General features: G+C 38.8%; 1 protein-coding gene and 1 long non-coding RNA gene across 8 annotated transcripts in view; one reads left to right on the plus strand and one right to left on the minus strand.

Annotated features, from left to right (window-relative positions):
• The window catches only part of LOC145539805 (phospholipid scramblase 2-like), a 58,123-nt gene that overhangs the window by 5,163 nt on the left and 31,201 nt on the right, over positions 1 to 21,759 (plus strand). For 2 of the 7 annotated variants that reach the window (XM_081573966.1, XM_081573970.1), the window contains exons 1-2: positions 12,060 to 12,419; positions 17,965 to 17,990. In XM_081573966.1, coding sequence (XP_081430092.1) covers positions 17,978 to 17,990 — 13 coding nt within the window. In that variant the 5' untranslated portion in view covers positions 12,060 to 12,419; positions 17,965 to 17,977. Of the gene's footprint in view, positions 1 to 12,059; positions 12,434 to 14,574; positions 14,742 to 17,964; positions 17,991 to 21,759 lie in introns of those variants that run through there. The other 5 variants (XM_081573967.1, XM_081573972.1, XM_081573969.1 and 2 more) reach the window with 3 other exon arrangements.
• On the minus strand, positions 3,757 to 12,042 carry LOC145539812 (uncharacterized). The gene is made up of 2 exons (XR_014077970.1): positions 11,951 to 12,042; positions 3,757 to 5,477 (listed from the first exon to the last, which is right to left on the minus strand). It is a non-coding gene; the product is annotated as an uncharacterized LOC145539812 (long non-coding RNA).

Below are 21,759 nucleotides of genomic sequence, written 5' to 3' on the forward strand. Positions count from 1 at the left end.
TCTTCTTAATATCTTCTGCTTCTGTTAGGTCCATACAATTTCTGTCCTTTATTATGCCCATTTTTGCATGAAATGTTCCCTTGGTTTCTCTAATTTTCTTGAAGAGGTCTCTAGTCTTTCCCATTCTATTGTTTTCCTCTATTTCTTTGAACTGATCACCGAGGAAGGCTTTTTTATCTCTCCTTGCTATTCTTTGGAACTCTACATTCAAATGGGAGTATCATTCCTTTTCTCCTTTGCATTAGCTTTTCTTTTTTTCTCAGCCATCTGTAAGACCTCAGACAACCATTTTGCCTTTTGGGATTTCTTTTTCTTTGGGATGGTCTTGATCCCTGCCTTCTGTACAATGTCACAAACCTCTGTCCATAGTTCTGCAGGCACTCTATCAGATCTAATCCCTTGAATCTATTTGTCACTCCCACTGTATAATCATAAGGGATTTGATTTACGTCATACCTGAATGGTCTAGTTGTTTTCCCTACTTTCTTCAATTTAAGTCTGAATTTGGCAATAAGGAGTTCATGATCTGAGCCACAGTCAGCTCCCAGTCTTGTTGCTGATTGTATAGAGCTTCTCCATTTTTGGCTGCTAGAATATAATCAATCTGATCTTGGTATGGACCATCTGGTGATGTCCATGTGTAGAGTCTTGTGTTGTTGGAACAGGGTGTTTGCTATGATCAGTGTCCTCTCTTGGCAAAACTTTCAGCCTTTAACCATCTTCATTTTGTATTCAGGGCCCAATTTGCCTGTTACTCCAGGTGTTTCTTGCCTTCCTACTTTTGCATTCTGTCTCCTATAATGAAAAGGACATCTTTTGGGGGTGTTAGTTCTAAAAGATCTTGTAGGTCTTCATAGAACCATTCAACTTCAACTGCTTCAGCGTTACTGGTCTGGGCATAGAGTTGGATTACTGGGATATTGAATGGTGTATCTTGGAAAGGAACAGAGATCATTCTGTCATTTTTGAGATTGCATCCAAGTACTGCATTTCAAACTCTTTTGTTGATTATGATGGCTAGTCCATTTCTTTGAAGGGGTTCTTGCCCACAGTAGTAGATATAATGGTCATCTGAGTTAAATTCACCCATTCTAGTCTGTTTTATTTCACTGATTCCTAAAATATCAATGTTCACTTTTGCCATCTCCTGTTTGACCACTTCCAATTTGCCTTGATTCATGGACCTAACATTCCAGGTTCCTATGCAATATTGCTCTTTACAGCACCAGACTTTACTTCCATCACCAGTCACATCCACAACTGGGTGTTGTTTTTGCTTTGGCTCCATCTCTTTATTCTTTCTGGAGTTATTTCTACACTGATCTCCAGTTGCATATTAGGCACCTACCAACCTGGGTGGTTCATCTTTCAGTGTTCTAACTTTTTGCCTTTTCATACTGTTCTTGGGGTTCTTAAGGCAAGAACACTGAAGTGGTTTGCCATTTCCTTCTCCATTGGACCACATTTCGTCAGAACTTTCCTGGACCTGGTATATAACTGGAAAATAACCCTGGTAAATAATACCTGGAACCTGGTAAATAACCCTGGACCTGGTAAATGACTGACAAAGGTTTGTACTATAGATATCTGTCCTAGGGAAGGACAGGATTTTGGTCAATCATGCCAACACAAGATAAAGTTCTACATGACTGAGGATGTGTTTCTGGGAAACTCTCTTGGCTGTGATTTCAGCGATTCGATACTGCATGGAAGTTAGTTATTAGCACTTTTAACTGCTGCCTGAAGAAAGAGGTTAGTACCCTGAGATGCATAAGTACATTCTGTCTGGATTAGGTGGACCTGTCTGTCCTTGAGTCTAACCTTGGTCACAATGGTTACCTCCTTTTTTAATGAACAAGGTAAATCTGTGGACCTCTCCTAACCAGTTATTCAAGTCCACTTTTCATTTTCATTCTTTCTTTCTCTCTCATCCTCTCTCTTATTCTTCTCTCTATATATAAAAAATACATTGAGCTTTCTAATTATCTTCTTTCATCTGAGATATACAAAATGACAATACTTTCACAGTGACTTCCATACAGATGGTCAGAAAATTGCTCTCTGGAGAAACTGGATAGTCAAAGAAAACAAAAATTTTGGAGTATGTGAAAGAAAAAAAAATGCAGCTTTCTATTCATTAACCATACAGTGAAGCAAACCTATCAACAAATTTTGCTGCTAAAATCTACTATCTTACTGCTTCTGACATATATATATATATATATATATATATATATATGCTATCCAGGAATCATCCAACACTTAAGCAAGGCCTCAGGCAAACAGACAAAATTCAACAAAAGACAAGCTAAACATTCAAAAAACAGAAATTATTGGTAGAAGAGAAAATTGAAGAACTGCTCCCATCCTATAAAAAACCTCAGACTAAAAACATATCTACAAAACATGAGAGGTATAAGAAAGGATATTTGGGGAGGACATAAGCTAAAAATTTGAAATTAAACTAAGGTATGAAATATCAAATGAGATTTTCTTTCAGAATTTTAAACAAACAAAAAATTCAGAGGCAGAAACTAGAGAAGAAAGAGAATGAGAGGGGAGGGGTGCATGGAGAAAATGGGAATAAAGAAGAAATGTGAATCTGAACATCCTATTAGGAGAGGAACTCAGGTTTATCTTGGTCATGCAAAAGAGAAGAAATGCTTACTATCAGCATCTGATTCACTGAAACATCAGGGTACTCAGGTCCAGAGAAAACTAAGCTGGATGGTGCTTCTTGTTTGTTTTCCCTAGAAGCAGGGGAGGGTGGATGGGAGGGAATGACTGAAGCATGTCTCCTAAATCTATATTCTCTGTGTCACAGCTCGTTCTTTTTTAAATAAAATGGTCCATATCTCCTTTGAAGACTTGTAGACAATTTGTAGGAGAGTCGTCAAAATACTTTGCAAAGAATGGCTCAACACATTATGTTAATAGACAGCATTCTTATTTTGAGAGATCTTTCCATATCCCAATTCACAGAGCCAACTACTATGGTTATTCAAGGCCTCAATTCTTCTCTAAAGAATGGATTCTAAATTTTCACTAACTCTAATTCAAAACAGGACTCTCCATAACACACCATACTGAGAACTTTTGGTGTCACTTGAAGTTACTGCAGATGTGGATCTATTTATTATCTATGATGCCAAGGTTAAGGCTTGAAAAAAAGCACCAGCATTTTTCCAAATCTCAAAACTTAAAGTAAACAGTTTTTAGAGACACAACAAGTGGCAAAGTTTAACTTGAATGATCTTTGAGAGGCTAGCATCCAAGACAGGGATTGAGCCTTGCAGAACTTCTGGAAGAAGACCAACAGGGAATCAGGACTGGTCCACATGATAAAATGGCTGTAAATGCAAGGTTGGACTCCATCAGTCATGCCAGGGGAATAACTGGTGCTACCTCAATGAGAAGTACTGAATACACTAATAGGGCTGATAGCCAAAGATCTGACATATTTCACTGCTGTCAGTATTATATTCAGGAATGACAATCAAATGTATAACTGGGATGGCATAAGACCAATGCTATCAGAATAGATGCTGGGATAAATAGAATTACAAAGATTTCTCCCCCAGTTTTCCATCCCCTAGTTAGCTGATCAGACACTTGTCTAGGTACTGCTAGGAAAATTATTATTAGGTTGGTGCAAACATAATTGCGGTTTCAGACCATGAATTTTAACTAGGCTTATTGTAACGAAGGGTCAAACACATCTTTCTTAATCAAAATAGGAACATTACAATCAACACATTTTTGCCAATGAGAAATAAGTTGGTTTATTCCTGTAGGATAAAAATCTGTGCTTAAGGATTTAACGAACTCTTGGTAGTTTGTTGGCAAGAGATCAGATCTCATAGCAGATGAGGCAAAACTTCGTAGCCCAATTCATTCAATTTTTGAAGCACTTGTTGTCCGACATGTGGTCGGGCATTGTTGTGGAGAAAATTGGGCCCTTTCTGTTGACCAATATTGGCTGCAGGCACTGCAGTTTTTGGTGCATCTCATCAATTTGCTGAGCATACTTCTCAGATGTAATGGTTTCGCTGGGATTCAGAAAGCTGAAGTGGATCAGACAGGCAGTAGACCAACAAACAGTGACCATGAACTTTTTTGAGTGCAAGTTTGGCTTTGGGAAATGCTTTGGAGCATCTTCTTGGTACAATCACTGAAATAGGTGTCACCAGTTGTAGAAAATACACTTTTTGCTGCATGTCACAATCCAATCAAGAAATGTTTGTTGCTGTTGCATAGAATAAGAAAAGATGACACATCAAAGTGATGATTTTTTGATTTGCAGTCAGCTCATGAGGCACCCACTTATCAAGCTTTTTCACCTTTTAAATTTGCTTCAAGAGCCCAATGACTGTATAATGGTCGACATTGAGTTCTTTGGCAACTTCTTGCCTACTTGTAAGAGGATCAGCTTCGATGACTGCTCTCAGTTTGTTGTTAACTTCTGATGGTCAGCCACTGCACTCCTCATCTTCAAGGCTCTCATCTCTGTTGCAAAACTTCTTGAACCATCACTGCACTGTTCATTCATTAGCAGTCCCTGGGCCAAAAGTGTTGCTGATGTTGTGAGTTGTCTCTGCTGCTTTTATAATAGAAAATTTTTTCCTACAGTTCTAGAAGCTGAGAAGTTCAAGATCAGGGTGTCAGCAGATTTGATTCCTGGGAAGGGTCCTCTTCCTGGCTTGCAGACAGCAGCTTTCTCCCTCACAGGACAGAGACTGAGCTCTTGTCTCTCCTCTTGTTATAAGGATTCTAAGCCCATCATGGGGCCCCACCCTCACGACCTCATCTAAACCTTAGTGTCTTTCAAAGGCCCATCTCCAAATATTGTCATATTAGGGGAGCAGGGGTTCAATATATGAAATTTGGGGGACACACATTCAGTTCTTAAGACTATTATGCAGTAGTCAAGGTAGCTGCCAAGGTCTCCAGTGTTTGCAGAAGCTTCTCCTGGGGTTTAGTTTCCTGACTGTTGAAGTGGCTGTGCTGACATCAGAGATCTGGGCTGCTTCTGAGGTGCTGATTGAGCTAGCACCGACACTGGTACTGCCCACCCCTAGACCACACCTCAGTCCATCTCTGCAGAAGGGATAGGAAAACTGTAGACACTCAGGAGTTTCCAATTTAAGTGTTATTTTTTAACCTCTCCTTCCCCAATGAATCCCAAGACTTCTCTGTTCAGTTTTACACGGAAGAAATACTCCAGCTCTTGCTTAGTGTAATCCACAGCATTGCCACATCCTTTCCATGGAGGTGGTGAATGAAGGTGGGTGAATAGCCTTCTAACTACTGTGCATACTTCATCTTATATTCTAATTTTCAACTTTGTCATCCTCTTTATTTGCTATCACTAAGTCCTCATTTCTCTGGGGTTCTGCGGAGATAAATTGGATCTTTTTATTATTATACCCTTCTTCAGAGGCAGACCTCAGAGACACTGTGAGCTTGATTACAGTTCACTGCAATAAAGCAAATGTCACAAGAAGGTGAATAACATGAATTTTTTTGGTTTCTCAGTTCATATAAGTTATGCTTATACTATACAGTAGTCTATTAAATGTGCAATAGCATTATGTCTAAAAACCATACACACACACGTATACCTTAATTTAAAAATAATTTATCCCCTCCAAAATGTTAACCATCATCTGACAACACAGAGTTGCCACAAAGTTTTAATTTGTAAAAAGCACAGTACCTGCAAAGCCCAATAAAACAAGGTATGTATGTAGAATAATACACTCTTCTGTAGTTTGCACCAGAAGACAGGAGCAAGAATAATGACTACAGCATAGTCATCACTTAATTATAAAAATAATTGATAATTGTGAAAAATTAAAGATGAAGTTCAGTTCAGTTCAGTCGCTCAGTCATGTCCGACTCTTTGCGACCCCATGAATTGCAGCACTCCAGGCCTCTCTGTCCATCACTGATACAGTTCTGCATCAAAGGACTGGAGATTTCTAAGATGAATTGTCAGAGAACAGTTTGTATAAAATAATCCTATTTGTGTTAAAAAAAAAAAACAACTATGTATATGTTCATTTTTGTAATATACATCTTACACAGACAACATTTATTGAGTTTTTACCCTATGACAGGCATCCATTTAAATTCTTTATATATTATCTTTCTTAATTTTCATAAAAATGTCATGGAGTAGATACTATTATCATCCTCATTTTACACATTCAAAATGAGGCACAGAGACTGGCAGGTAACTTTCACAATGTCATAGAGATGGTAAGTGGATGAGATGGGATTCAGACCAAAGTGCCTTGTTTTTTCTCCTTTCATCTTATTTTCTCAGTTTTTCTCTCTATTCCCATCCCTTCCAAGGCCCTTTTTCTCTCCTCCCAGCTACCTCTCTTAGTTAAATCTTAGAATGCCTGTTAACCATGGTTGACAGTGTAATGAAAACAAAAACAGGAAGTGGAGAGGACAAGGTTTCCCTTTTTTCTTCATGTCTGGCTTTATTATTCGGAAGACGATGTGTGTTTTTTGTAAACCAAAAAAAAAAAAAATTAAATATCAATGAAGACATTTCCGTTCAATTTAAGAAAAATTTATTTATTGCATGGTTATGTGCCAGCTCTGGGGCAGAAAATTAAACATTCTACACACCTGGTCACTTTGACACTTCAACTACTTAAAAATATCATTTGACATAAAGAGGGAGGCAGTGGGATCAGATAAAGACGGCAGAGTAGAAGGATGTGGAACTCACCTCCCTCAAAAAACACATCAAAAATAAATCTACATGTGGAAAAATTTCTCATGGAAAACTAACTGGAAACAGAAAGAACTCCTATTCAATCAAAGCTGCAAGAAAGATTTCAACATCATCTGGTAGGACACAAAAAAGGCATAGGGTCAGGACCTCTGCCCCTGGGAGAGCTATGAAAGGAGAAAAGGTCCACATGGGCAGACCCTTTCTCTAGGCAATGAATGGCCTGAGCCACAGACTGAGCATCCCATCCTGGGGCCATACAGAGGGGAAACCAGTGCCTTTGGCTGATGAGAGGGATAGGAAAGCTGGAGAATTCCAGACTCCACTCACAAAGAGTGTGTGGGTGCTGGTCTGCCAACAAAGAGGAAGAGAGAGCTCTGTACTGGTGGCTGCCAACTTTCCCCACTTTCTAATCCAAACGAGGTGAAAGCCCAGTCCCATTCAGCCCATACCACAGCTTGGTGCTCTGCAGACAAGTCTTCGGAAAAAACCTGATTGAGGGACACAGATCAGCCTAAACAGTATATTAAAAAATGGAGACATTACTTTGCCCACAAAGGTCCATCTAGTCAAAGCTATGGTTTTTCCAGTAGTCATGTATGGATGTGAGAGTTGGACTATAAAGAAAGCTGAGCACCCAAGAACTGATGCTTTTGAACTGTGGTGTTGGAGAAGACGCTTAAGAGTCCCTTGGACTGCAAGGAGATCCAACCAGTCCATCCTAAAGGAGATCAGTCCTGTGTGTTCATTGGAAGGACTGATGTTGAAGCTGAAACTCCAATACTTTGGCCACCTGATGCAAAGAGCTGACTCATTTGAAAAGACCCTGATGCTGGGAAAGATTGAAGTCGAGAGGAGAAGGGGACAACAGAGGATGAGATGGTTGGATGGCATCACTGACTCAATGGACGTGAGTTTGAGTAAACTCTGGGAATTGGTGATGGACAGGGAGGCCTGGCATACTGCAGTCCATGGGGTCACAAAGAGTCAGACATGACTGAATGACTGAACTGAACTGAACTGAGGGACACAGAGACGGACTGAGGTGTGGTCTAGGGGTGGGAAGTACCAGTGTTGGTGCTAGCTCAATCAGCACCTCAAAAGTAGCCCAGATCTCTGATGTCAGCACAGCCACTTCAATTCCTGCAGATACAATGTCCTAACCCCCACCCTGAGTGCAGAGAATACTCCAGCCATACCCACTCTAGCCACAACCTTGCATCATATCTGGGATAACAAGAGAGGAAGGGACATGACACTAGGCTTTGTCAGAGCAGAGCTGTTGACACTTACACAGGCAACCTATTGGACTTCCATAAGTACATGAATCTCTCTAGCACTCCTCTCCTCTGGGGCAAAACAATATTCAAAGTGAACAGAGCCACCTTGAACCCAGGCCTCAGGGTGACTGCTCCAGCAACTGGGGAGCAGACTTCATCCCTGACTGGTGAGTGCCAGCCACAAAGGAGAAAAGAAGTCCTGCTCACACCCTGCACAGGCTTTAGACCAACCTCCTAGCAAGGTGATATTTCCCAACACACTTTAAGGGAAGACACATTCAGTTTACACAGGATTGCTCCCACATAAAATCACCCCTTCAAGACAAGAGATAGCAAAAAAAAAAAAAAAATGAAAAGAAAAAGGAACTACTCCCAACTGAAAGGGCAAGAGAAAAATTGAAAAAACAGTTAAACAGAGATCATTAGTATTCCAGGCACTAAATGGGACACGGAACTAGAACAAATAACACTAAAATTCACAGAAACCACAAAAGATCTTGAATTGCTAAAGCAAACCTCAGGAAAAAAGAATACAGCTGAAGGTATCACTCACCCAGACCTCAAACTATACTAGAAAGTGACAGTAATCAAAACAGCATAGTTTTGGCACAAAAACACATAGATCAATGGAAAAAAATAGAGATTCCCAGAAATAAACTCACACATCTATGGTCAATTAATCTGTGACAAAGGAGGCAAAAGTATACAATGGAGAAAACACACTCTCTTCAACAAGTAATGCTGGGAAAATATGAGAGCTACATGTAAAACAATGAAATTCAAACGTTCTCTCATACCATATACAAAAACATACACAAAAATAAACTGTTTTAAAGACCTAAATGTAAGACATGACACCACAAAACTCCTAAAAGAGAACAGAGGCAAAATACTCTTTGACATAAACCCTAGTGACATTTTGTTAGTCTCCAAAAGCAAATAGTAAAAAACAAATTAAACAAATGGAACCTGATTAAGCTTAGGTTTAAAAAGCTTGACCCAGAAAAGGAAACCATCAACAACACAAAAAGCCAACTTACAGAATGGGAGAAAATATTTTCAAATGATATAATTGACAAGGTTGTTACTATCTAAAATATACAGCTCATACAACTTTATTCAAAAAACAAATTATATCAAAAAAATGAGGGGTGGAGAAGACCTGAAGAAACATTTTTCCAAAGAAAACATACATATGGCCAACAGGCACATGAGAAGATGCTCAACATTACCAATTATTAGAGAAAGACACATCAAAACCATAATGAGATTTCACCTCACACCTGCCAGAATACCTATAACAAACGTTGGCAAGGACACTGAGAAAAAGGAACCCTGATACACTATTCAGTTCAGCTTAGTCGCTCAGTCATGTCTGACTCTTTGCGACCCCATGAACCACAGCACGCCAGGCCTCCCTGTCCACCACTAACTCCCTGAGTCCACACAAACCCATGTCCATTGAGTCGGTGATGCCATCCAGCCATCTCATCCTTGTTGTCCCCTTCTCCTCCCACCCTCAATCTTTCCCAGCATCAGGGTCTTTTCAAATGAGTCAGCTCTTTGCATCAGGTGGCCAAAGTATTGGAGTTTCAGCTTCAACATCAGACCTTCCAATGAACACACAGGACTGATCTCCTTTAGGATGGACTGGTTGGATCTCCTTGCAGTCCAAGGGACTCTCAAGAGTCTTCTCCAACAGCACAGTTTGAAAGCATCAATTCTTAAGCGCTCAGCTTTCTTTATAGTCCAACTCTCACATCCATACATGACTACTGGAAAAACCATAGCCTTGACTAGATGGATCTTTGTTGGCAAAGCAATGTCTCTGCTTTTTAATATGCTATCTAGGCTGGTCATAACTTTCCTTCCAAGGAGTAAGTGTCTTTTAATTTCATGGCTGAAATCACCATCAGCAGTGATTTCAGAGCCCAGAAAAATAAAGTCTGACACTGTTTCCACTGTTTCCCCATCTATTTGCCATGAAATGATGGGACCAGATGCCATGATCTTAGTTTTCTGAACGTTGAGCTTTAAGCCAACTTTTTCACTCTCCTCTTTCACTTTCATCAAGAGACTCTCTGGTTCTTCACTTTCTGTCATAAGGGTGGTGTCATCTGCATATCTGAGGTTATCGATATTTCTCCCGGCAATCTTGATTCCAGCTTGTGCTTCTTCCAGCCCAGCGTTTCTCATGATGTACTCTTCATATAAGTTAAATAAGCAAGGTGACAATATACGGTCTTGATGTACTCCTTTTCCTATTTGGAACCAGTCTGTTGTTCAATGTCTAGTTCTAACTGTTGCTTCCTGACCTGCATACAGGTTTCTAAAGAGGCAGCTCAGGTGGTCTGGTATTCCCATCTCTTTCAGAATTTTCCACAGTTTATTGTGATCCACACAGTCAAAGGCTTTGGCATAGTCAATGAAGCAGAAATAGATGTTTTTCTGGTACTCTCTTGCTTTTTCGATGATCCATTGGATGTTGGCAATTTGATCTCTGGTTCCTCTGCCTTTTCTAAAACCAGCTTGAACATCTGGAAGTTCATGGTTCACGTATTGCTGAAGCCTGGCTTGGAGAATTTTAAGCACTGCTACACTATTAGTGAGCACGTAAAATGGCACAGCCACTATGAAAAGAATATGGAGTTTACTTAAAAATTAAAAATAAAGCTACCATCTGATTCAGCAATTCCACTCCTGGGTATATTTGGGGAAAAAAGGAAACATTAATTTGAAGAGATACAAGCGCCCCAATGTTCACAATAGCACTATTTACAATAGCCAAAAAAAATGAAAGCAACATAAGCGTCCATCCATATGACTAGAGTAAGAAAAAGTGGTCCGTATATACAAGAGAGTACTATTCAGCCATAAAAAGAATGAAATACTGCCATTTGCAACCATGTGGATTTACCTAGAGAATATTTTATGCTTAATGAAATGTCATATAGGAAAAACAAGTACTATATGATATGACTTATATGTGCAATCTAAAAAAATAATACAAATGAATGTACATATACAAAACAAAAACAAACTCACTGGCATAGAAAACAAACTTACCATTACCAAAGAGTAGAGGGATAAGGAGTGTAACAAATTAGGACTATGCAATTATTAGATACAAATTAATTATACATAAAATAGATAAGCAACAGGATATACTATAGAGCAGGCTTCCCAGGAGGCTCTAGTGGCAAAGAGCCCGCCTGCCAACACAGGAGACTTAAGAGAGGCTGGTTTGAACCCTGGGTCAGAAAGATCCCCTGGAGAAAGTAGTGGCAACCGACTCCAACATCCTTGTCTGGAGAATCCCATGGACAAAGGAGCTCGGTGGGCTACAATCCACAGGGTCACAAAGAGTCCGACAGGTCTGAAGAGACTTACCACACATGCATAAGGAAACTAACTCAGTATCCTATAACAACCTATAATGAAATATAATTTCTAAAATAACTGAATCACTATCCTGTACACTTGAAATCAACACAATAATATAAATCAACCATACTTGAATTTAAAAAGAAATTATAAATTAGAAAAAATGGTTTCACCTTACCAATAAAAGAAGAGAAAAAGGGAGAGCGCATGACCGAGAAAGAGATCACCAGGAAAAGTAAGCTTAATCAGTCCTCATTTTTATTCTGAACACCCCTGTTCCTCATTTTGAAGCAACAGGATTCTAATGGGCGGAAGTCAATGCCATAATCAAGGAAGCTACCCCTCAACAGGCATCGAGAGCCCACCCAGGAGGCGGCCACTCTTCTGTTAATCATTTTCCAAGTTTCAGCTGGAGTCCATGTTCCAGTTCTTTGAGGCCCTGAGCCTCAGAACCACCGTTTTTAGAGCCTCGCTGGGGTCAAGAAAGGGAGCAGGCAGGCTCCCTGTGCCACTAGCCTCACCAGAACAGTGGTCTCACCTGCACGTCTCACACCCTCCAGCAGCGACTGGAGCCCCAGACAAGGAGAAACACCAAACACGGGACCTCAGCTCCCGGTATTCCGACCACCCGGAACCGGAATCACGGCAGAGGGAGGACGCATGCGCGAGATCAGGATGGCCGGTGTGGGCAGGGCCCGAGACAGGGCTTAGTGTTGGCTTCACAGGGTGGGGCAAGAGTCCCAGCGGCCTCCAAAAGCTTCCCCAGAAGCACAGCAGGGACTCAAGAAAGGGGACCCCCTGGCTTGGTGGTATCTCGGCCATTCTCAGGACCTTTCCAACGTTTTCCTGCCTAAAACCGTCTTGTAGGCTTGGGCATCATTTAGTACATCTCTTCACAGCACGGAGCAGTGCTGGATCATGGATACAACCTGGGCTCAGGGGTATCTGCCAGTATTTGGGGGTCTTAGAAGAGACGATTAATAGAGCCTGCTAGCTGTCGTTTAAAGGTAAGCATTAATGAGTGTGCCTAGAGCCAAAACTATGTTAGGCACTCTGAAACACCAGAAGAATTGTGAAGATAGGTGGTTTATCACATAGAAACTAAAACCATTAGCTCAAGAGTCCACCTGCCTGACTTGAACCTGCCTCTACTGCTTAACATCTGTGGACTCCCAGGCAGTTTCTCCCTATATGTTCCTTCCTTGGCTCCTCTCTGAAATTGGGTAATGATCAAAAGTTTCAAGAGTTAGGGTCTGACGTGTATTAGTGTTAACATTGCTAGAGTCTGGCACTGCAGAATGCACTCAGTAAATGTTAGATTTATTACTTTTGATATTTGACCAAGTTCTTGCTTCTCTAAGCTCATTGACTTGTTCCTTGTGGATTTATTTAGGTAGTTATTCCTGGAAATTTTGACATGACCACTTTCCCAAAGGCAATAATTGATTCTCCTAGTTTAGCAATTTGAAATACTTGATTAGTACAAGTGTCACTTGCTTAGTGGAAATTGTCAGGTGATTCAGGGTTCTCTTTATCTCCCTGGAACTTTCTCTTACTACCATCCTGATGAGCATTATAATTGTAGGGCTTTGACTATTGAACGAACACAAGGAAATGAAAAATAAATGAAATGGGAAATGAGTGGGTTTCAGCAATTGGATAGAAGTGGCATATAAAACACCTGAGTCATAGATTAGTAGCCCTCACATTGGTAAAGGAGCTGTTTTTTCTGATTGAGAGGAAGGAAATAATACTGTATACATTGTTGAATCAACAAGCACCAATTAAGTGTCCTGTCCTGACATGAGGCTCCCCTGGGGGCTCAGTGGTCAGGAATCTGTCTGCCAATGCAGGAGACGCGGGTTCGATCTCTAGAGAAGAAAATGGAAACCCACTCCAGTATTCTTAGCTGGGAAATCCCATGGACAGAACAGCCTGGATGGCTATAGTCCATGGAGTCCCCAAAGAGCAGGGCACAACTCAGTGACTAACAGCAACAACAATCTGACAAGACAGGCAATGCTTTGGCCTTTGAGAGCTCAGACAAAACCTGTAAGAACTTCCCTGTCCACTTCTCCATCCTTTTGTTTAATAATCTCTCTTCCTTTGCTCTGTGACCTACAGATCGTCATAACTTTGAATGAGCCAAGATCCCTCCCTCCAGCCACAGGACTACTACCCATAGAGTTCCCCCTGCCTCAATGAATCTCTCCACCCAAACACACACCTCCGTAGCCTGGTTGACTTTAAACTGCTTTTGGCTCTCAGATCTGAGTGTCTTAACAAACCCAGGGCCACTATCACCACCATCCAAACTTATGCTTCTATAATTCTTTCTTATAGCACCACTGTTTTTATTAATAGCACTAAGAGTACTTGTTATATTATATTTAACTTTGTTAATGAGTGAGTGAGTGAAAGTCACTCAGTCGTGTCTGACTCTTTGCGACCCCATGGACTATACAGTCCATGGAATTCTCCAGGCCAGAATACTGGAGTGGGTAGCCTTTCCCTTCTCCAGGGGATCTTCCCAGCCCAGGGATCGAACCCAGGTCTCCGGCACTGCAGGCGGATTCTTTACTAGTTGAGCCACAAGGGGGTTATGTATACATTATATGTATGGCTGAGTTCCTTTACTGTTCACCTAAAATTGTTAATCGGCTATACCCCAATACAAACTAAAAAGTTGAAAAGAGAATCATCATTTAACAAATTTCAATGAATTTATCAGTTTAGGAGAATATTTTTCAGTGAATCAAGGACATGAGTGCAAAGGACATGAATCATGAACTATTCATATCAAGTAGTTAGTGAGCTGTATAACACTGAGTAACTATTAATCTCTCTGAATTTAGGAAAAAACACAAATGTGTAAGGGAGCTCTGAGCTGTCAGAAAAGGTTTTCTAGGCGTAAATAAAGCAACCAAAGTAGACTAACTGACAGGAAGATTAGTGTATGTGTCCTTGGTCTCTGGTTTGCTAGTTTTGTAGAATACTTGAACACTAGTAGTGAGGAACACTCAGTTGCTCCCAGTTAATATAATATCTATAGTTTTCTCAAGGTTGACTTTGTATGCTAATGTGGTTCTAAGCATATTTGTTCTGTTCTCTTGAATCCAAAATATGGAAGTGGTATTTTATTGATAAACTCCCTCCCATCAGTTTCCTTGCATTGATGACGGCCTCAGCCACCCACTTCCGTCCACTGTCTTGGTATGTGTACTGGTGTACTCATATCTTCACCAGCATCTTTGTGTGAAGCCATCTGTGTTTTCCCTGTTTGTCCTTCACCAGAGCCACAGTTCAAGCAATGAAATGCTTTTGTCCTGGTAAAAATTTATTTAATAATTTATTTTACCTACATAAATTTAAGGTAGCTGCATAAATTTTACCTACAAACATAAGCTGAGCAACATGGAAAATGCTAGATTTGTGACTTACCTCAGCAAGTGTTTGGTTCTCCACTAGCTCTGTCTAATTCCTCCCCTCCTCCTAATCCCCCTAGTCCTGTACCTCATTTTCACTAATTAGTAGGAAATTAAGGATATAGAATTCTTGGATTGTACTTAGAGCAGTAATGTTTTGTTAAAATGATTAATAACATATTCCCATCTTGGGACTCAGAAAAATTTTAACTGGCTTGGTTTTAGGCAATTAAGTAAATTTAGATAAGTAATCCAAATCTAGTTTATGTCTATTTTTATAGGCATAGTAGTTAGAGAAACTTTCAAAATTTTAAAATTAGGGATGTTTTGCCTGTGGTTTGAAGATTATACTTCAATATCTTTTGATGCAATGAGATAGAAATTTCAGGACCCTAAAAGATGGGTCCAAAAGGTTTTACTGTGATATGAAGTGTGGATGTTTTCTACACTATTTCTCCTTCTGTCTGGTGGTTGGGGTTTATGATTATCAAATATCTTAGAGCAGTAATGGTGTCTCATAAGCTATATATGAATATATGCCTTAATTTCCTCAGAAGTTAACAATGTTAAGCAGTGTGTAATAATCCAATTATAATTTGAAGTTCTGTATTTGTCCTGAAGTAATTATGATTCCACTGGCACAATATAAAATATGATTTTTAGACTTTTTTATTTTAGTACAGGATCAATATGATCTTCTTGGAAGTTTTTCAATGATTTGTTTCTTACTAGGAGTAGTGGAAGGCATTATTTAGAAGTTACCATATTAAATTAATTAACATAATTAATTCATCCAGGACACACAGCCCAGTCATTTCCAAAACTGAGTGATATTATGTCTTGTAATAGACCCATTGGATTTGAGAAAACCAAAAGAACCTTAAAACAGCAAAGGAGACTGGACAGGGATCAACATGAGAGATGTGTTTAGTCCACAAGTGCATTATTCTACCTGGTACACATATGGATTCAGCTGTCACTTCACTTTTGCACCCGAACTTGTGACATAACATTTTTCATGATTGGGATATTATGAAATTGTGAAAATTCTAAAATCTACAGAATGTGAGGACCCAGATTTTATTCCACAGTAGTTTTGCAAACAGGTACTTATTCTCACAAATCCATAGTTTAAGACTGAAAATAAGGAGACCAAGTAGAAAGGAAAAAACAAATTTGAGCAAATGAGCTCTATTTGAGTCTGTTTAGTTTCCCTTCCTTCAATTTCCAAGAAAGAAAAGAATCATCTCTGTTCTCATGAAAGGTAAATACTCTTATATTCATAGTTGGTACTCATTTGCCGTTGTTTAAGAACCTCCACCTGTTCCTAATATGATGCATAGCATGCGTGTGTGCTAAGTTGCTTCAGTCACGTCCGACTCTTTGTGACCCAACGAACCACAGCCCACCAGGCTTCCCTCCCATGGGGTTCTCCAGGCAAGAATACTGGAGTGGGTTGCCATTTCCTCCTTCAGGGGATCTTCCCAACCCAGGGATTAAAACCTCATCTCTTAAGTCTCCTGCACTGGCAGATGGGTTCTTTACCACTAGCAACACCTGGGAAGCCCCATGATGCACAGCAGTAGTATATAAATTCCTTCTTTTTAGCATATCCTTTATTTTTGTCTGGCACTAAATTTCCTGGGCTCAAATAACTACTAAGAAGTATATTTTAAATTAAAAATTTTTCCAATCTCAAATGTATAGATTTGCACTCCAGAAATTGTGGATTTTTTTTTTTCCAATTCAGTGATTTGTTTAAAAATTTTTTTGTAAACAATATAATACCTCTGGGTACTAGGCAGGATTTGTCCTTACTATGAGTGCCTTTTTTATATTGTGGGCAAGATGAGAATAACTGAAACAATTGTCCCTTAAAATTGCTAAGTTGGTTAAAGGCCAAAGAACATTTTTTAAAATCTAAGTGTATTATAGAGTGGTCCTATGAGAAACAGCCGTTAAGTACAAACTTAGCTGTTTAGTCCAGTGTGTTTATACTGCCTATTTCTAAACTTCTTGATTATATATAATTGAGAAGGACTATAATTGGAATATTTTTAAGAGTTTTACTATATTATTTAATAATTAAAGCAGGCAATGGTAAATAATTAATCTAGAAAAAGAGAAATGTGGTTTCTTCTTGGAAACACCAGATTTTAGTTAAGGATACAGAGGATCAATTGCCTTTTATTTAACATTTAGAATAACACAGTAGAAGGAGTTGTTAAAGAGGCAGCAGAGACCAGAGAGGGCCTGGGAGGGGGAAAGACTGATTCATATTAATATGTGGCTCACTATAAATCAACCAGCTAACAGCTTTTATCACATGTATTATTTAAAACAACATATGGGGGTTAGGATTTAAAGTGGAAAAACAGGGAAAAGTAATGACTGGATAGTAGTGAGAAAGACTAAAATAGGATCAAGGCAATAAAATCAGAAGTACTGACAAAAAAAATTTTTTTTTTTTTTGGTTTGTTTGTTGTTCGTTTTCTGTACAAATAACCACCACAAAGTTTCAGCTGGACTATCATGGTATTTCAGCAACTATAGTCCCTCAGTTTATGTTTTTTTGGCTAAGGGCATGTACTGATAAACAAGACAGGGGGTCAGGTCTTTTCAGATTTGTCATTCAAGCTGGGCAGAACATATCCAAAGGACCTGGAATTTTCAGAGATATTTGTATTAGTGTGACCTCGTAGCTCACCTTTCTCCTTCTCATGCTGGACCATGCCTAGAGCCCAGCCCTGAGGATGGATGCTGGGTCACATGCTCCCCTTAGGTTCTGTACCTTGTGAAGTCTCTGATTTGTAACTTGGTTACCATGTAGAGTCCTAGGCTCACAGCTTTTCTTCATGACTTTCTGCCTCATTGGACCCCCTCCTCCTAAGTCTCAGAAAAACTGTCACTATCCTGGGCTGCCATACAACTTCTAAAGTCCTACTCAGAAACATAGTAATGTGGAAGCGGTCAAGCCAAAAGGATTTCAATGGCCAGATTGGCTAGACTATATGAATAAAGGGGAATATGTCATGTGTGAGTGTATTGCTTTAGAGAAACTTGCTTCAACTGTCATATTTGACTTATAAATCTGCAGACAGTATTAACATGAGGTCTTCTTTTTCAGAACTCTTTAGATCATGGACAACCAAAGTAAGTACTTTGCTTTGTTTATCTTCCTCCCTATTGTGTTCATCCTGTTGTTAACAGGTTTTTGTGACTATGTTTTATTCAGTTTCAGAAAGGGCACAATTTGCTTTGTGTTGTTTATGCTCCAGAATCTAATGGCTAGTTCAGTAGTTGGACCACAGACAAGATGCAGACAAAAGTCCCCCTTTTCTCCCTTTAAAAAATCTTAGAGTAGCCTAAGAAATTCTAATCTTATTGGGAATAAATTATATAATTGTCAGTGTTCTACCAGATAAGTTTTCCCTATTCTGTGTACATTTTATATACATAAAATTTATTCAAATCATACTAATTAACAGATAGTGACTTTAATATGTCAGTTCATTGTTTAAAATCCTCAGATATATCCCCTATATATGTTTCTTAACATACACAGATATATAGGTTTAAATAAATAACAATCATTATGTTCAGGCTGTTTTTCTCTAAGAAAATTTTCAATAAAATAGATATTAATCAAAGATATAAATAAAGACCTTCTGTTTTTAAAATTTTAAGGTTCGAAAGAGGAAAACAATATATATTAGAGGGAAATGTTAGGAACAAAATCCTGTGAAGAGCAAAGAGGAATGATGGTACCCAAAATCAAGATTTACTATAGCTACAGTATCAAGACAGTGTGGCAAGTGCAAAAGAGTAGACAAATATATTTGTCATTGGAACAGAATAAAGAGTCTGGAGTTAGATACCCATAAATATAGTCAACTGATCTTTGACAAAGAAATAAGGCTTGCAATGGAACAAAGCTTTTTCAACAAATAGTGCTGGAGCAACTGGACATCCACATGCAAAAACTGAATCTAGACACTGACCTTACACTCTTCACAAAAATTAACTCAAATGTACTATAGACCTAAATGTAAAGAGTGAAACTATAAAATCCCTAAAAACTGATATAGGAGAAAATTTAGATAATCTTGAGTATGAGTATAGTGATGCTTTTTTTTTTTTAATACAACACCAAAATCACAACCAATGAAAGAAACAGTTGATAAGCTGAACTTCATTAAAATAAAAAACTTCTACTATGCAAAAAGACAATCTCAAGTGTGTTAGAAAACAGAAACATCCTGGGAGAAAATACCTGCAGACACATCTGATAAAGAACTATATGCAAAATATACTCAAAGTATACTCAAAATACTCAAACTTAACAATAATAAAATCCTATGAAAAGTGGGCCAAAAAACTTTAAAGTTTTCAGTCTCAAGTGACTTTCCTACTGTGCTCCTTCCCCAAGGGTGATTCAATAGGGGTTTCTGCTGGGGGTGACCAGGATCTGAGCTCTAAGCCTAGAAGGGACTAAAGAGATCTAAGCACCTCACAAAAGAAAATATACAGATGACAAGTAAGTATGTCACTTATTAATATGGCCAAAATCTGGCACATTGATAACACCAAATGCTGGTGATGATATGAAGCAATAAGAAGTTTTATACATTTCTGATTGGAATGCAAAATGGTACAGCCACTTTGGGAGGTAGTTTGTCAGTTTCTTACAAAACTAAATATATTCTTACCATACAATCCAGATATCATACTCCTTACTATTTACTCAAAGGTGTTGAAAACAAATCCACACAAAATACTGATGTGCTTATATCTGTCTTCTGTCCCTGTATATGTATTTATCATAGAAGTGCATTTTATTGAAAGCACAATAATGAAATTGGTAGCCAAGTTCTTGACTTTTGTTTGGTGTATTATCATAAATATTAATATCATGGAGCTTCTCAGATTGCACAGTGGTAAAGAATCCACCTGCCAATGCAGGAGACACAGAAGTCATGGGTTTAATCCCTGGATCAGGAAGATGCCTTGGAAAAGGAAATGGCAACCCACTCCAGTATTCTTGCCTGGCAAATTCTACAGACAGAGGAGTCTGGCAGGCTACAGTCCATGGGGTCACAAAGAGATGGACATGACTTAGCCACTGAGCACACACACATGAATAAATATCATAAAAGTAATTTTATTTATAGAGGATAGTAAAGATGTAAAGGTAATAAAAACAATAATGAGTTTAGATTTATCTGATGAAATATAAATCTGTACATAAATTAAACCCCAAAATACACATATTTAATAAAAGAGTTTATTGATTCTCCTTTTATTCTGAAAATTGTGGTCCTGGCAACCCACTCCAGTACTTTTGCCTGGAAACTCCCATGGACGGAGGAACCTGTTAGGCTGCAGTCCATGGGATCGTGAAGAGTCGGACACAACTGAGCGACTTCACTTTCACTTTTCACTTTCATGCATTGGAGCAGGAAATGGCAACCCACTCCAGTATTCTTGCCTGGAGAATCCCAGGGACGGCGGAGCCTGGTGGGCTGCCGTCTATGGGATGAACAGAGTCGGACACGACTGAAGCAACTTAGCAATAGCAGCAGCAGCAATCATATTTAGGAGACTTAGCCCTAGAGGTTTTTGAGTCATTTATTATTGGGGGTTAATTGTATTCACTGAGAATCACAGAAGAGGTGACTGCTTAAATCTGGAAGCTGCAACCAGTAGAAACTTAGCTACCTGGGATAATTTTCATTTTTATTTTGTAATATATATGAAAGCTTTACTTTTGTATGCATGCTGAATCATGCCTTACCTCACTACAAACTAAGGAATATGTTTTTCTTTTGAACCACTGCATATAAGATGTCAGAAATTTTCATTTAGACAAATGCAGGTTTCAAAATTACCAGTTGGCAAAGTCCATGGTATACCAGATTTTCAAGTAGGCAGAAACCTAGGGGCCTAGAATCAAAAGGAATTTTTTGCCAATACCATGTTACTTGATTACTATAGCTTTGTAGTTAGTCTGAAGTCAGAGAGGTTACTATCTCCAGTTTTGTACTTTTTTCTCAAGATTGCTTTGGCAATTTTAGGTCTTCTATGATTCCGTATAAATTTTAGGATTATTTGTTCTAGTTCAGTGAAAAAAAAATTTGTTTTAGTTCTGTCGTGGGTATTTTGATAGGGATTGCATAAAATTATAGATTGCTTTGGGTAGTATAACCATTTTATTAATACTAAACATTCCAGTTGAAGAGCATAGAATACCTTTCTACTTCTTTGAGTCATCTTCAGTTTTCTTCTTCAGTGTTTTTAGTTTTCAGAGTAGTCTTTCACCTCCTTGGATAAGTTTGTTCCAAGGTATTTAATTTTGTGTGATTTTTATTTGTTGTTAATTTTATTGAAATATAGTTGCTTTACAATGTTGTATTAGTTTCTGCTATACAGAAGTTATTTTATGTGATTTGAAATGGGAGATTTTCTTTACTTTCCTTCTCTGATAGTTCATTATTACTGTATCGAAAAGCAAGAGATTTCTGTTTAGTAATCTGTTGTATCCTGCAACTTTACTGAATCATTTATTCTAACAGTTTTTTGGTGGAGACTTAAGCGTTTTCTACACACACACACACATGTTGCTGCTGTTGTTGTTTAGTCGCTCAGTCATGTCTGACTCTTGTGGCCCCATGGACTGTAGCCTGCCAGGCTCCTCTGTCCATGGGATTTACCAGATAAGAATACTGAAATGGGCTACCATTTCCTCCTTCAGGGGATCTTCCTGACCCAGGGATCAAACCGCATCTCCTGCGTTCAGGCGGATTCATTACCACTGAGCCACCTGGGAAGCCTCATATATATATAGTTATCTGCAAATAGTGATAATTTTTACTCCTTCTCTTCCAATTTAGATGTTATTTGTTTCTTTTTCTTGTCTGTTGTG

Source organism: Giraffa tippelskirchi, chromosome 2, assembly GCF_054371585.1.
Source record: "Giraffa tippelskirchi isolate mGirTip1 chromosome 2, T2T-mGirTip1v1.2.pri, whole genome shotgun sequence".
In the NCBI taxonomy this organism is placed as follows: Eukaryota; Metazoa; Chordata; class Mammalia; order Artiodactyla; family Giraffidae; genus Giraffa; species Giraffa tippelskirchi.